General features: G+C 51.3%; 1 protein-coding gene across 2 annotated transcripts in view; it reads left to right on the top strand.

Annotated features, from left to right (window-relative positions):
- CLIP2 (CAP-Gly domain containing linker protein 2) overlaps positions 1-14244 on the top strand; it is a 75134-nt gene extending 60890 nt beyond the window's left edge. For both annotated transcript variants that reach the window (XM_019988161.2, XM_019988160.2), the window contains 6 exons: positions 2547-2630; positions 3739-3895; positions 5407-5566; positions 7261-7452; positions 7966-8028; positions 12207-14244. In XM_019988161.2, the coding sequence (XP_019843720.2) occupies positions 2547-2630; positions 3739-3895; positions 5407-5566; positions 7261-7452; positions 7966-8028; positions 12207-12218 (668 nt within the window). In that variant the 3' untranslated portion in view covers positions 12219-14244. The remainder of the gene's footprint in view (positions 1-2546; positions 2631-3738; positions 3896-5406; positions 5567-7260; positions 7453-7965; positions 8029-12206) is intronic.
- The last annotated feature ends 270 nt before the right edge of the window (positions 14245-14514 follow it).

Raw genomic sequence — 14514 nt, 5'->3', positions numbered from 1 at the left:
AGGAGACGTAAGAGACACAGGTTCAATCCCCGGATCAGGAAGATGGGCTGGAGGAGGGGATGTCAACCCACTCCGGTATTCTTACCTGGACAATCCCATGGACAGAGGAGCCTGGTGGGCTACAGTCATAGAATCACAAAGAGTTGGACACGACTAAAGTGACTTAGCGCACACATGCAAGAGCTGCCTGCTGTGTGCACCAGCCACTCACCCACCATGGGAGGAGGGCAAAGGCTGTTTATTGAGGACTTGATTGTGTGTTTGGTGTGTTTTTTTTCTTTTTTTCAAGATATTTTTTGGAAAAAAAAAAAAAAGATATTTTTTGATGTGGACCATTTTAAAAGTTTTACAATATAGCTCCCCAACCAGGCATCGAACCCACGCGCCCTGCATTGGAAGGCAAAGTCTTAACCATTGGACCACCAGGGAAGTCCCTTGCCATGCAGATTTTTAAAAATCAATCTTTGTTTTTGGGATCTTGGGTTTATTTTTTTTCCTCTGTAAATCTCTGATTCATGCAGAATTCTTACTCCAGGTGTGAGGTAAGGATCCACTTTTATTTTTTTCCCCAAGAGTGCCCACTTACCCCGGCACCGTTTTTGAAAACCTCATCTCCCTGTCTCCACTGATGTGAATGAACCAAACTTACCGTCTTTAAATTCCATCAGGTAATTAACTCTTTCTAGATTTTTTTTTTCCTTTCCAATGACCAATCTGTCTATTTATGCACCACTTTTACAGTGTTTTGAAACTTCGTTTATATTTCAGTTACTGGCAAGGCTGGTCTTCGGCTCTGTTTTTTTCAAAATTCTCTCGGCCGTTCTTTTTTTTATTTATTTGGCTTTGCTGGGTCTTAGTTGCAGCATATGGGATCTAATTCCCTGACCAGGCGTTGAACCCCAGGTGTCCTGCCTTGGGAGCATGGAGTCTTGGCCACTGGACAACTAGGGAAGTCCCCCCTCCCACCTTTTTTTTTTTTAATTGAGACATAATTTAAGTAAAATCACCATTTTAAAGCAAACCATTCAGGAGCTTTGATATATTCAGAGTGTTGTGCAATCATCTCTTCTGTCTAGTTCCAAAACTTTTTCATCACTCCAAGAGCAAGCCCCGTATGCATCATCAGTCATTCTCTTATTTTCCCCTCGTTGCAGCTGCTGACAACTGCTAATCTGCTGTCTGTCTCTATGGATTTGCCTCTTCTGGATATTTCATATAGATAGCATCATATAACATGTGGCCTTTTATGTCTGGCTTATTCACTTTGCATAATATATTCAAGGTTCATCCACATTATAGCACGGGTCAGTGCTTCATTCCCATGTGGGACCAACGGGCCATCGTATGCATACGCCCAATTTTGTTATCCATTCACCTGTCAATGGACAGCTGGGTTGCTTCCACCTTTCAGCCACTGTGAGTAGCGCTGCTGTAAGTGTGCATGTGGGGATACTTCTTGAGTTCCTGTTTTCAGCTCTTTGAGGGTATATACTCGGGAGGGGAATTGTTAAATTGTATAGTAATTGCAGGCTTCCCTGGTGGCGCAGTGGTAAAGAATCTGCCTGCTAACGCAGGAGATTCAGGTTCGATTCTTAGATCGGGAAGATCCCTTGGAGAAGGGAATGGCAACCCGCTCCAGTATTCTTGCCTGGAAAATTGCATGAACAGAGGAGCCTGGTGGGCTACTGTCCACGGGGTCGCAAAGAGTCGAACATGACTCAGCAACTGAGCACACACACCCGTGGTAATTGTGTGTTTAATTCTTTGAAGAAGTTTGGTTTTTTTTTTTTTGCCAAATTCTCTTGGCTGATCTTGCTTATTTTTCCAAGTGACTTTGTTTATTTTTATTTAAATATTTTTCCTTTTTTAAAATTTTTATTTACTTATTAAAAAAAATTTTTTTTCCAAGTGATTTTAGAATTAGCTTATCTGGTTCACAAAAATTACAGTCTGGCTGACATTTTTACTGGCTTCACATTGAATTTATAAATTAACGTACAGAAAGTTAATACATTTCTAGAACTTTGCTTGCATCTTTTTCATGACTGTCCTGGGCTATCCAGTATTGAATGCATGTGGCCAGGTGACGTGAGCACCTTTATTAGCCCCAATTTTCACTTGAGGAAGCTGAGAGTCTGAGAGTTAAGTTGCTCAAGACCGTACAACACTGGCACCTCTTCTTCAGGGTGGGTTACCCAGGCTTCCCTTGTGGCTCAGGTGGTAAAGAATCTGCCTGCAATGCAGGAGACCTGGGTTAGATCCCGGGGTTGGGAAGATCCCCTGGAGAAGGGAAAGGCTACGCACTCCAGTATTCTGGCCTAGAGAATTCCATGGACTGTATAGTCCATGGGGTCGCAAAGAGTCGGACACAACTGAGCAAATTTCACTTCACCCAGAAGGTCGACTGTCTTGAGAAAGAACTTGGACTCTGGAAGCCAAATGTGATGTCATTTTAGGGTTCGGATGGGAGGGCCACCCCCTCGTCCACCAGATTGCATTGTTAGCTCTGGGGTACTGATGGCCCCTCATCTCTCCCTTCTCCCCAGGCCTGCAGGACAAGCTGAACAAGAGGGACAAAGAGGTGACAGCCTTAACATCTCAGACCGAGATGCTCAGGGCCCAAGTAAGTGGTAAGTCTCCCTCCTTCCGGGCAGATGCGGGGGCTTTCATTGGATCACGTGCCAGTCCAGCGGGGGAGGGGGAGATGACGCTGGTCAGGGTGCCCTTCCCCACTCTGCCTCGAGGAGAAGTCAGCCTGGGCCAGGTGGCCTGCACTGGACTTCCACCTGGGCAGTGGTGAGGGGGGCACAGTAGCCCACACTTCATCTATAATATAAGTGGGGACCCCAGGGACTTCCCTGGTGGTTTGGTGGTTAGGACTCTGCGCTTCCAATGCAGGGGTCAGTAGTGGGAACTAAGATCCCATAGGCCGAATGACACAGACACAGAAAACAAATGGGGGACCCCAGCCACCTTCTCTCTCCAGAGCCAGGCCTCTGTGCCCTGTGTTCTGCAATCGCATCACAACTTATCTCTTTCTGGGCTTGAACACCCCTGGGTTTCAATCTCTCTGCCTTTTGGTATAGTATTTGGGCACCAGCCCCTGGAAGAAATACCAGGACTTCAGAATTGGGAGGGGAAGGACTTTGGCTGCAGCAAAAGCCAAGGCCCAGGGGAAATGGGGATGAAGCCAGAGGGTAGCCTGGTGGGGCAGGGGGAGTGGTAGGGGGCCTGGAATCTGTGGCTTGGTGACAAACTGGCTGTGCTTCTTGTCCACCAGAATGCCAGTGGTGGTGCCCGTGAGCCGGCCGCCATCCTGGGAAATGGTTCTCACTGCCCCCTTCCCTCCACTCCCCATCATGTTCACGTGGCTTAATGGGTCCCAACAAAGGTCAGGTGACCTCAGGTTCCTCCGGGGCCAAGGTGAAGTTGTAGATTTCCCTCATCCAGGCAACACTGTAAACGCCCCTGTCTCTCGAAGGCTGGACTGCTTTCCTGACACCAGAGGGCCCGGCTGCTGTGGGGGGGCCATGGTCTGCTTTTCCTAAGTAGCTCTTTTCGGTCCCTCGCTGCCTGGCCCTGCAGGACGAGGGAGGTCCGCTCAGTGGAGTGTGTCCCTGTTAACACCCCCCTCTCCCCGGGAAAGCCTGCTGCCTGCCCGGGCCTTGGCCCCTGTGTGGGACAGGTTTCCGTGGCGATCCCAACCCTCTCCCTTCTTGCCCTGCTGGCTGGCCTCAGCACTGGAGAGCAAGTGCAGGTCGGGCGAAAAGAAGGTGGACACCCTCCAGAAAGAGAAGCGGCGCTTGGAGGCGGAGCTAGAGGCCGTGTCCCGGAAGACCCATGATGCCTCGGGCCAGCTGGTCCTCATCAGCCAGGAGCTGCTCCGGAAGGAGCGGTGAGTCAGCCGTGGGCGGTGATTAGAACAGCGTGACCCTCACTCCACCAGCTAATAGTACCCAGTCTTTTTTGAAGGTGTAGACAGATGACTGGCATCACCGGTGATCACCATACTGTCTGCTGCTAAGCTCCAACGAAGCCTCAGAATCCTTCTTAACACAGTTCTCCAAGCAGAACTCATAGGAAAGATTAGTGGTTCCCAAATATCTTGGTCTTGGGGACCCCTTGAAACTCTTAAAAATTATTGAGGACTCCCACCTCCTCTTCCTTGAAGCCTTCCTTGGTTGATGTAGGCTACCATAAGCTGCTCCTTGCTTCTTTGGTACTTAGGATGGGAGTGGAAGATCAGCTAGAAATGTGTTGGCAGATTAAACGAGTAGAGATTTATTTTTCTCACATAACAAGAAATCTGGAGGTAGCTACAGCTGGCATTTGGTTCAGTGGCTCAAGGTACCAATGCCAACACCTTTGCTCTCTTGGGTTCTGTTAGACTCTTCCTCATGGTTGCAGGGTGGCTGCTGAAGCTCCAGCCATCAGGTGCCATCATTCAGAGTAGGAAGAAGGAAGAAAGGGAAAGGGTCAGTGCCAGCAAACTTTTACTTTATTCTTTTAACTACATATGGCCACCTAGTGAGTTAATTTTCCCCTCCTCTAAAGTAGATTCTGGCAAGGGGAAGAACTCAAAATGGGTGTGTCCTTTTCTCCCAGCCTCTGCCCATGGGAGACATTGCTAATTGATCACTGCACTCTTTTTCTGCAAAGTCCAGATGTGACCTCAGAATCAATCTCACCACAGTATTCCAGGCAGCTGCTGCCAGTTAATTAAGAGTTGATATAGGAAATAAAACTTATTTGATGTCAGGTATTTAAAATGTCTTGCCCCATGAGGTCTCTTGGAAAAATGCTTTATTTTTTATTTAATTTAATTTTATTGTTATCTTAAAAGTGTATTTTATTGGGATTTACCTGGTGGTCTAGTGGTTAAGAATCTGCCTTGCAGTGCAGGGGACACAGGTTTAATCCCTAGTCGGGGAACTAAGATCCCATAAACCGCACAGCAGCTAAGCCTGTGTGCCACAACTGAGACCTGATGCAGCCAAATAAAAATAAAAATATTTTTTTAAAATAAGTAAATAAGTATGTTATGGAAGTTACATGTATTTACAACATTATAAAAGTTCTGTGTATACAACATTATATTTCTACTTCTGTACTATTTTTAATTAAACAAATATATATTCTCTTTAAAAAAAAAAAAACTTCAAAAAAATTCTAAGAAAGGCTGAGTCCTCTTGACTCTTGGGTTCCTAAACCCGAGTCTCTCCAGCTGTGGTCCGATGGCTTCAAGCCTCGTGCTTCCTCTGTGGCCCCTCCTGGCACAGACGCTGTGTCTTGGTAGCCAGTATACCCCCCTCGGGATGGCCAGTCTCAGGCACCGGACTAATTGTGGAGGATGAGAGCTGAGGGACCCAGACTGACTGCTGTTCTGTCCACCCCCGCCCCCTACAGGAGTCTGAATGAACTGCGGGTATTGCTGCTGGAGGCCAATCGCCACTCCCCAGGGCCTGAGAGGGACCTGAGCCGGGAGATCCACAAGGCCGAGTGGCGGATCAAGGAGCAGAAACTCAAGGATGACATCCGAGGCCTGCGGGAAAAGCTGACGGGGCTGGTACGTGGGGAAGGGGGCGGCCTGGGGATAGGGGACACCAGGGAGGGGCTGGGGCAACCTGCTGTTCAGGCCTTGGAGATTGGTGACCTTCTGGAGCCACCCCAGGGACTGCCAAGTCACAGTGAGGGTTCAAAATCCCCTAGAACCACTGGCAGGGTTTTGTAGACGTCATGGCTGGTTGTGTGGCTGTCTGGGTGATGCAGTGCAAAAGAAGATTCCCTAAGAATCTGACCAGTCCAGAGATGGGGTGGCCTACCATCAGGTGGTGAGCTCCCCATCCAGGGAAGTAATCAACCAGAAGCCAGCTCCTTGTTCAGGGTCCTGCAGTGGTGATTCATGCATCCATCTCAGGGACGAGAGGGGAACAGAGGCCTGACTGAGCAGAGTCCCCAGAAGTGCAGGTGGGGTAGGCTGGTAGCATAGGACAGACTCATTCCACTCAATCCCCCATTGGTCAGCATTCAAGACTAGCCTGTGGCCGGTTCCTGGGCCTGGTCAACTCCAGGGTGTGGACAGGTTAGGTCCAGGAGGACAGGCTTGCTGTCAGGGGAAGCTGCTCCAAAGCCCCTCACTGCCCACCCGCCCAGCCACAGGGGTTCAGCCACAGTGGAGGAGATGGAAGAAGAGGGGTCTCGCAGGCAGGAGGAGAGCCCAGGACCCGCCTGCTGCCATGGGAGCAGCCTTAGACCTGCAGGGTTAAGGGAGGGGGATGTCCATTATTCTGTCTGCACCGAGATTGTGGGCATGGGGACCACCGGGCCCAGCTGCCCTGCAGCCTTTCAGCCCTGGCAGGTCTGCCCAGCAGAGAGTGGTTACAGACCCCTCTGTGGTCCTCATGGTGCTGTGAGCCTGGGTATAACTTGGAAACCAAGACCCCGGGGCTGGTGGGGCCTTGGGAGTTCTGATTCCAAGACTTTCCCAGAATTGCATGGAGGGGGCAGAGCCACGCCTTCTCCATGAACCACAAGCTGGTCAAGTTTACACATGACCAGCCTCTCCCCTGTCCCCCTTGTACCATCCCCAGCACCACAGCGAACTAGGATGGGCTCGGTGGTTATAAACCTCCTGAAGTGAGGGAGGTTCGGATGGAGCGGGAAGCTTGGACAGAGGATCGGAGCAGAGCAGAAGGACCTAGAAGCACCTGCCCAAGGAGGGCAGTGCAGGGAGGGTTTGTGATCTGCCCATCTCTGGTACCGTGGTGGGTGGGGTCAGCTGCAGAGTGTTTGGAAGGGAAGGGAAGGAATGTCCTATTGAGGGCGGTGGAGGGGTTCTGAGGAGAGGTTCAGGGGATGAGGCTGTGGGTGGTCTAGGGCTGAAGAGGAAGGACCCACGTAAGACAGTATGGAGGGAGTCAGGGGGATACTGGAAGGAAAGAGGAGAGGGAGGGGTCCTAGGTTTGGAGACTTGGAAAACATGGAGCATTTGATAGAACCTGGGAATCCAGGGCAGGGAGCAGGAAAGATGCTTCTGTGAGGATCCTCAGGTGAGGGAAGGAGGCTTGAGGGGCATCCTGGTGATGCCCAGGCCTGACCCAGAGATGACGTGGGACAGATGAGTTTCCTGCCAGAGAAGAGGTCACCCTCATGCAGCACGTACGTGCACACACACACGCATGCATGCACGCACACACACACTCTTCCTCTCTACACATGCGCGCACACACACACACTCGTGCTCTCTCCTGCTCCTTCCAGGACAAAGAGAAGTCCCTGTCGGATCAGAGGCGCTACTCCCTCATCGACCCGTCCTCATCCTCGGCACCGGAGCTCCTGCGGCTGCAGCACCAGCTGATAAGCACGGAGGACGCGCTGAGGGACGCACTGGACCAGGCTCAGCAGGTGGAGAGGCTCGTGGAGGCCATGAGGAGCTGCCCTGACAAGTCCCAGGTGAGCTGGGTGCCCCCCAGGTCTGGGGGGAGAGCCTCAGCCTTGCCCCCTGGAAGTCCCAGCCCTAGGGGTTCATGCCTTTATCCTGAGGAGCTCAGATGAAGGGCGGAGATGCAGCCTTGCCCTGAGAGCCTAGATTTCCCCATTTTGATGGGCTCTGCTCAGAGTTCTGGGCTTCCCAGGTGGCGCTGGTGGTAAAGAACCCACCTGCAATGCAGGAGACACAGAGACACAGGTTCGATACCTGGGTAGGGAATATCCCCTAGAGGAGAGCATGGCAACCCACTTCAGTTTTCTTGCCTGGGAAATCCCATGGACAGAGGAGCCTGGTGGGCTATGGTCCATGGGATCGCACAGAATCAGACACGACTAAGTGACTTAGCACTCACAAACGCACGCTCAGAGTTCAGAGCCTGCGATGGTCCCATCGGGAAGACCTCACCATCTAGTGGACGAACCGGGAAATGCTGGCTGGGGCACCTCGCTCAGCCTCTCGCCCTTGACTCTTAACAGGCCATCGGCAATTCTGGTTCTGCAAACGGCATCCACCAGCAAGACAAAGGTCACAAACAAGAGGTAAGCGGCACCCTGCCCCCGGGGGGATTTGCTCCGTCACTCCCACGGCCCTCCCGTGCAGGCTGACTTCTCTGGAGAGGAAACTTTGAAAAGGCAGCAAAAGAACAAAGACACATTTTGCAAGAGCGTTTGGGCTACTCATAGAGGGGGGGCCGCGGAGCCAAACTTGATTCAGTTCCCATCCTGCTTTTTTAACCTTGTTCCCCTTTCCAAAAAACCTTTTATTATAAAATAATATGCACCTATTTGGAAACTTTGAGGAAAAAACTCAAAAATACATAAGGAAGAAAACACTGGACATTCCCTGGTGGTCCAGTGGTTAGCACTCTCACGTGCACCACAAGGGGTACAGGTTTGATCTCTGGTCAGGGAACTAAGATCCCACAAACTGTGCAGCGTGGCCAGAAAAGAAACACTCACCAGTAGCTCTTCTACCCAGAGATGACCGAGGTTGACATTACTTTGCTAAGCATGCACGTGTGTGTATGTGTATGTATGTCCACATGTACAGCCAGTCCGAACTATTCCATTTGCACACTCACCTGCTTGGTGACATTTATCTGTAGCCCCACACTCCACACTGACAGCACTTTTGTGGTCATTCACGGACATGTGCAGAGCAGAGAAAAATGTAATCGCCTGAGACATGGCATGTTCCCAAATGAGCCTGTACAAAGCAGCGTGCTTGTACAAACATTCTGCAAACAAGTGTCCTTCTCACGGTCTATTTAGTGACACGTTTCTCACATTTTCATGCTTTTTTTCTTGGTGATTTCCACTGTTTAAAATGGCCCCCAAGCGTCATCTTGTGTTCTAGAAGAGCCGTCTAGTGTTCCTAAGTGCAGGAAGGCTGCAATGTGCCTTCCAGAAACTACTTTAGAGAAGCTGCATTCAGGCATGAGTTATAGTGCTGCCGGCCTTGAGTTCATTATTAATGAGTCAACAATACGTATTCAGTGAAATGTTTTAAAGAGAAGCACGCATGAAACATGATTACCTGTTGATCGATTGATGAAAACGTCAGATCAGAGATTTGCAGGAACCTTGTATTTCCACTGAGAGCAATGGTTCAGTTTTTGCTGGTTCCATGACAGTTTGATTCTATAGAACAGGACTCCTGCAAATAACGAAGATTGTTATGTGTGTGTATATATGTCTGTAAATCTATGTACACATTAACTTAAAAAAAAAAATTTATTCCTGGTGGCTCAGACAGTAAAGAATCTGCCTGCCAATGCAGGAGACCCAAGTTCGATCCCCAGTTGGGAAGATCCCCTGGAGAAGGAAATAGCAACCCACTCCAGTTTTCTTGCCTGGAGAATTCCATGGACAGAGGAGCCTGGCAGGCTACAGTCCATGGGGCACAAAGAGTCAGACATGACTGAGCAACTAATACATATAGTTGACATATATACATGCTTTTTTTTACAGCTGTGTTTTTAAGATTTTTTTTAACGTGGACCATTTGTAAAGTCTTTATTGAATGTGTTACAATATTGCTTCTGTTTTATGTTTTGGTTTTTTGGCCCCGAGGCATGTGGAATCTTAGCTTCCTGACCAAGTTTCGAACCTATACCTCCTGCATTGGAAGGCAAAGGAGAAGTCCCTACACATGTTTTTTATTTAGAAATAATTTTTAATTGACAAAAAAGTTACAAGAATTTTAAAAAAGCGCCTAGAAGGACTTTCCTGGTGGCCCAGTGGCAAATACTCTGAGCTCCTGCAGGGGCCCCGGTTCCATCCCTGGTTGGGGAACTAGATCCCACAGGCCACAGTTAGAAAACCCCACAGGCTGCAGTGAAGACTTAAGAGCCCTCGTGCTGCAGCTAAGACCTGGTGCAGCCAAATAAATAAATAACTATGCAAGTGACGATGTTAGTTGCTCAGTCGTGTCTGACTCTTTGCGACCCCGTGGACTGCAGCCTGCCAGGCTCCTCTGTCCATGGGGATTCTCCAGGCAAGAATACTGGAGTGGGTTGCCATGCCCTCCTCCAGGGGATCTTCCTGACCCAGGAATCGAACCTGCGTCTCCTGCCTTGCCGGCAGATTCTTTACCGCTGAGCCACCAGGGAAGCCCATAAATACCTATACGCAGATACAAACTAAAAGTAAATAGTGCCTGGAGCATCAGCTCTCCTTTCCCCCATAACACGTGGTTGAGATTTTGCCCCATTTGCTTTACTTTTTGTTCTCTATGTGTAGATGAGTGTTATATGCATGTAATATTTTTCTGAACCATTTGAGTATAATTGCATATTCAGTCTGCATTCCCTGAGAAACAGGGCATGATTTTACATAAACACAGTACAGTTACCAATCTCAGCAAATGTCATGCTGTTATGAGATTTGTTAATACAGCCAATCATACTCCCTACCTGTTTTCTTCAGTTGACCCTGGCGTGTCTTCACAGCTGTTTCCCTGCCCCAATCCAGGATCCAGTCTAAGGTTAATGAGGCTCGTTGCATTTACTTGTTATGTCTTCTTTAGTCTCCTTGCATCTGGAACATTTCCTCCATTTTGCTTGGATTTTGATGACGTTGGCATTTTTGAAACACAATCCCTCCCTCTTTGTTTAATAGAAGATTCCTCCTTTGGGGTTTGACTGTCCTTTGGGGTGATTAGAGCCGGGTTCTGCCAGTTAGGCTGAAATACTCAGTCAAGGTCATGTTCTTCTCCAGGCATCACGACTGAGGCACGTGATGTCCATCTGCCCTTCATTCCATGTGTGAATGTTAATCACCTGGTCGAGGTGTTGTCTGACCCCTACTGCATGGTTACTGGTTCTTTCTGAATGAATATTCAGTGGAGACCCTGGAAGACCTTGTGAATTCTCTGTCCCTGACTCAAATGCCCCCTGGATTCATCATCGGTCTGTGAATCTTGCCTGAGCTGTCTTTATTGTGATGGTTGCAAAGTCGCACGTGAATTATTTCATTTTAATCTTTTTGGCCATACCACACTGCTTCTGGGATCTTGGTTCTCCAACCAGGGATCTAACCTGGCCCCCCTGCAGTGGAAGGGTGGAATCCTAACCACTGGACTGCTAGGAAACTCCCTAAATTATGCAATGGAGTAGACAGCGTGCTCCAACTCAACGGATGTGAGTTTGAGCAAATTCCGGGAGATGGTGAAGGACACGGAAGCCTGTTGCGCTGCAGTCCATGGGGTCACAAAGAGTCAGATGCAACTTAGCGACTGAACAACAACAAAGCATGCTCTAATATTCAATTTCATCTCCTGGTTTTTTTCAACTGAATATTTTAAACTTAGCATCTTCTCTCTTTCTTAACAGTCTCTGTAAAGTCTACGCTTTATAAAATTGTGGGCCGAAAATTGGTTTCCCAGGACTTTTGTGGGCCTGACTCCCTTGCTGGGAATGTGTTTTGCTGGGTTCTGTATTAAGGGGGTATCTGGTGGCCCACACCCCACAGTTAGCTCCTGCCATTTGCAGTGTTAGAGAGCCCACCTGGGGCCCAGGTGCCAGCCCAATTAGGCTCTGTCCCTGGCTACCTGTGTGACCTTGCGCCAGTACGATCTTGGGCTGGAGGAAAGAAGGCTTGTCCTTCCAACTCAGCCAATGGAGCCATGGCTGCAGGCCCTCACCTGGAGACCAGAGAACCCTGGCCACAGCATCTGCTGAGGGGCTGATGCTGTGGTGAGAAGCAGAGAGAGATGGATGTGGGGAGGTGGGGAACCCGAACCAGACCTGAGAGCAGGGTGGAAGCAGGAGGCTATAGCAGGACCTGTCAGGGTTGTGTCTGCAGAGGAGCCACCCGTACCGGGCCCCTTGGGAGTTGATGTCCAGACCTTGTGTGGCTTTGTCCTGTGAAGCACACGGGGTTCATCCCAGTTTACAGATGTGAAAACTGAGGCTTGGAGTCTCAACCACAAGTTTTCCTTTCCTCAGATCCAACCTCCACACAGGCCCTTGGAGCTCTTTGTAAATCCTGCCTGCTCTCGCCTCTTCCCTTCAAATTCCCATAAACCACTCCCACCCCGCTTCATGTCTCGCTGTGCCCCACTCAGCACAGAGTGCTCCTACCTCGGGGCCTTTGCACGTGCTGTTCTTCCCACTACCTGGCACAAGCTAGTTCTCCCCCAGCCCTGCCCTACCCCCTCTGCCCCTTGCCCCGGGGCCTCCTGAGACCCTTACTGACCAAGCCCTTGCTCTCTCCAGGACAAGCACTGACCCTGAGGGACACCGTGGAGCGGCCCAGTCTGGACCAGAGCCCCTCCAGCCGGCCCCGGCGGCGCCCCCTCCAGGCAGGGGGCGGGACTGTCGCTTTGAAGAGGAGAACAGTATTTGTAACAATGATGTACCCACCGCCGTGGACAATCCCCCACCCCCGACCCCCTTGCCGGACCAGGAGGCTTCCTCAAGCACGATCTTCCATGGAGAGTACAGCCCTGGCCTGGCCTCCCGGGACCTGCAGCCTGGATGCCCTGGACACCCGGCAGTTTCTGGAGTTGGCTCAGGGAGGCCGGGGTGATCCGAACAGACCCCTCTCCCCAGAAGCCACTGCCCTGAGGACCGTCTTGGCCCCTGGGCGTGTCCCCACTCCCTTTCTTCCCCTCCTCCTGGGGGTCCCTCTCAGACCCCCGAGAGCCATTGTCCCAGGAAGGGGCCAGAGGAGGGCCCCAGCTTCCCCTTCAGGCACCAAGGAGAGAAGTCTGGTCATTTGGAGGCAGGAGGAGACCCCCTTTTCTGCAGCCTCTTCCAGACTAAGGCAGTCCCCAGGGCTTCTTGTCCCCACACACTGAGCCTCTTGCAAACAGTGGTACAAGTTCCCCTCGGCCCGTCTGCCCAGCAAGGCCCCAGGTTCAAAGTGCTGGGAGGTGGGCCCTTCGTTCCGACCCCAGCGCACACGCAGCTCCAAGCTGCTGATGTCCGGAGGGTGGTCCCCAAGGCCAGGAGCCACAGTATTAGGAAAGTCTGGAAGCCCCTTTCCTTCCCCCACCCATCCTCAGAGACCTGGCTTGGAGCTGGGACAGGGAGGTCACAGGGAGGCCCCAAACCAGCCGTTTGGGTGTGTTTTGACTGGTAGGTGGTATGCTGTCCCCCGGGTTGACTTGATGTTCTGAAACCAGCCTCCCACTGGCAGATTCACCCATGCTGACCCCGACGTATACAGCTTCTGACCGTTAGCACAGACACACTCAGAGGGGTCACACATGCACACATGCCGTGTGGATGGGACCTTTGCAGTCAGTCATGCTTGGACCACATGGACACTCACCCTCGGGCTCCAGGATGGAGCCCCAGGCCTGGCAGGGCTGCGATTGCACACACTACAAATGTGCCTGCAGCCTCGTGCACAGAATCAGCCAGGTACACGTGGGTGAGCCTTCAGGGAGGCGTGGCCATGCACATGCATCTGAACACACAGCCCAACAGCCCCCTTTCAGTGGTACGAAGCGTCTGCCTGGGGCATTTTAAGTCCTGTCTCCTGTAGCCAAGAAAAGAACCCAAGGATTGACTGGGGAAGACAAATCTCCCCACCTTCCCCCAAGCCTTCCAAGTTACTCCAGCCTCGTTTGTGATGGGAAAGCCAGCGTCTGCCCGAAGCCCCACCTCTAGAGCCGGGAGACCTACAGATGGTTGCCTTGCACTGCAGCGTCTCCGTGGAGGCCTGCCCCACCTCCCCCAGCTTACGGGCCTCTCTCCCTAGGGGTAGAGGGGGTGCCTGATGGGCCAGCATGGTGTTCCCAGTTGCACCAGGACAGGTATGCAGGTGGTGCCCAGGTCACCCCTGAGTGCTCCCAGGTACAGGTGGGTGGTCTTCACGTCCTTGCCCCAAAGCAGCCCACCCCGGGGGCAGCCAGTTAGTCCTATCGGCCCCTCCTCGCTCCCCGTTGGCTTTCAGTAGCTCTTGCATGCGGTTTCATTAACAACGGTCTAGAAGCAATGCTGTAGTGGCTTAACCCAGAGTCAAATACTACTCTTTCCAGCAAAATCAGGCAGCTGCCCTGCCCACTGGAGGCACTGATTAGTCTACTAACAGCCAAAAGCCCACTCTGAGAGGAGTTGAGCCCCCGGGATGGGCTGACAGGTGGCAAGCGCTTTCCCCATGAGCATCTGCGCCTGCCCAGTGTGTGCTCAGCCGTGCCCCTCCCCAAGCCCTCCTGCACCCTCCCCTTCCCTTCCCCAAAGTGGAATTGTTGAAGTGTGGCGAGTCCGTGCTCGAGACAATAAAGCTTGTGACTGAGGTCCAGGACCCCTGCAGTTTCTGCTTCTCTCTCTCTGGGCCTCCTGGCCTCCCCCCAATGTCTCCTAGCTCATGAACACCCAGGTGCCAGGAGTCTGACTTTATCCTGTTCTCCTGGTGGACTGATAGCTAATTCTTACTCAAATGTGAATGGCTAATGAAGGCCTCAGGGGGCCTGGTGTGGAACAAGTGTGGAACTGAGCTGCCTTGTCTGAGAAAAGGGAGCTCAACAAAAGCGGCAGAGAACCAGAGAAAGGGGGCAGCAGTGGAAGCCGGGCA

The sequence above is a fragment of the Bos indicus genome, chromosome 25 (assembly GCF_029378745.1).
Source record: "Bos indicus isolate NIAB-ARS_2022 breed Sahiwal x Tharparkar chromosome 25, NIAB-ARS_B.indTharparkar_mat_pri_1.0, whole genome shotgun sequence".
Classification (NCBI taxonomy): Eukaryota; Metazoa; Chordata; class Mammalia; order Artiodactyla; family Bovidae; genus Bos; species Bos indicus.
This window is presented reverse-complemented; position numbering and strand designations above follow the sequence as displayed.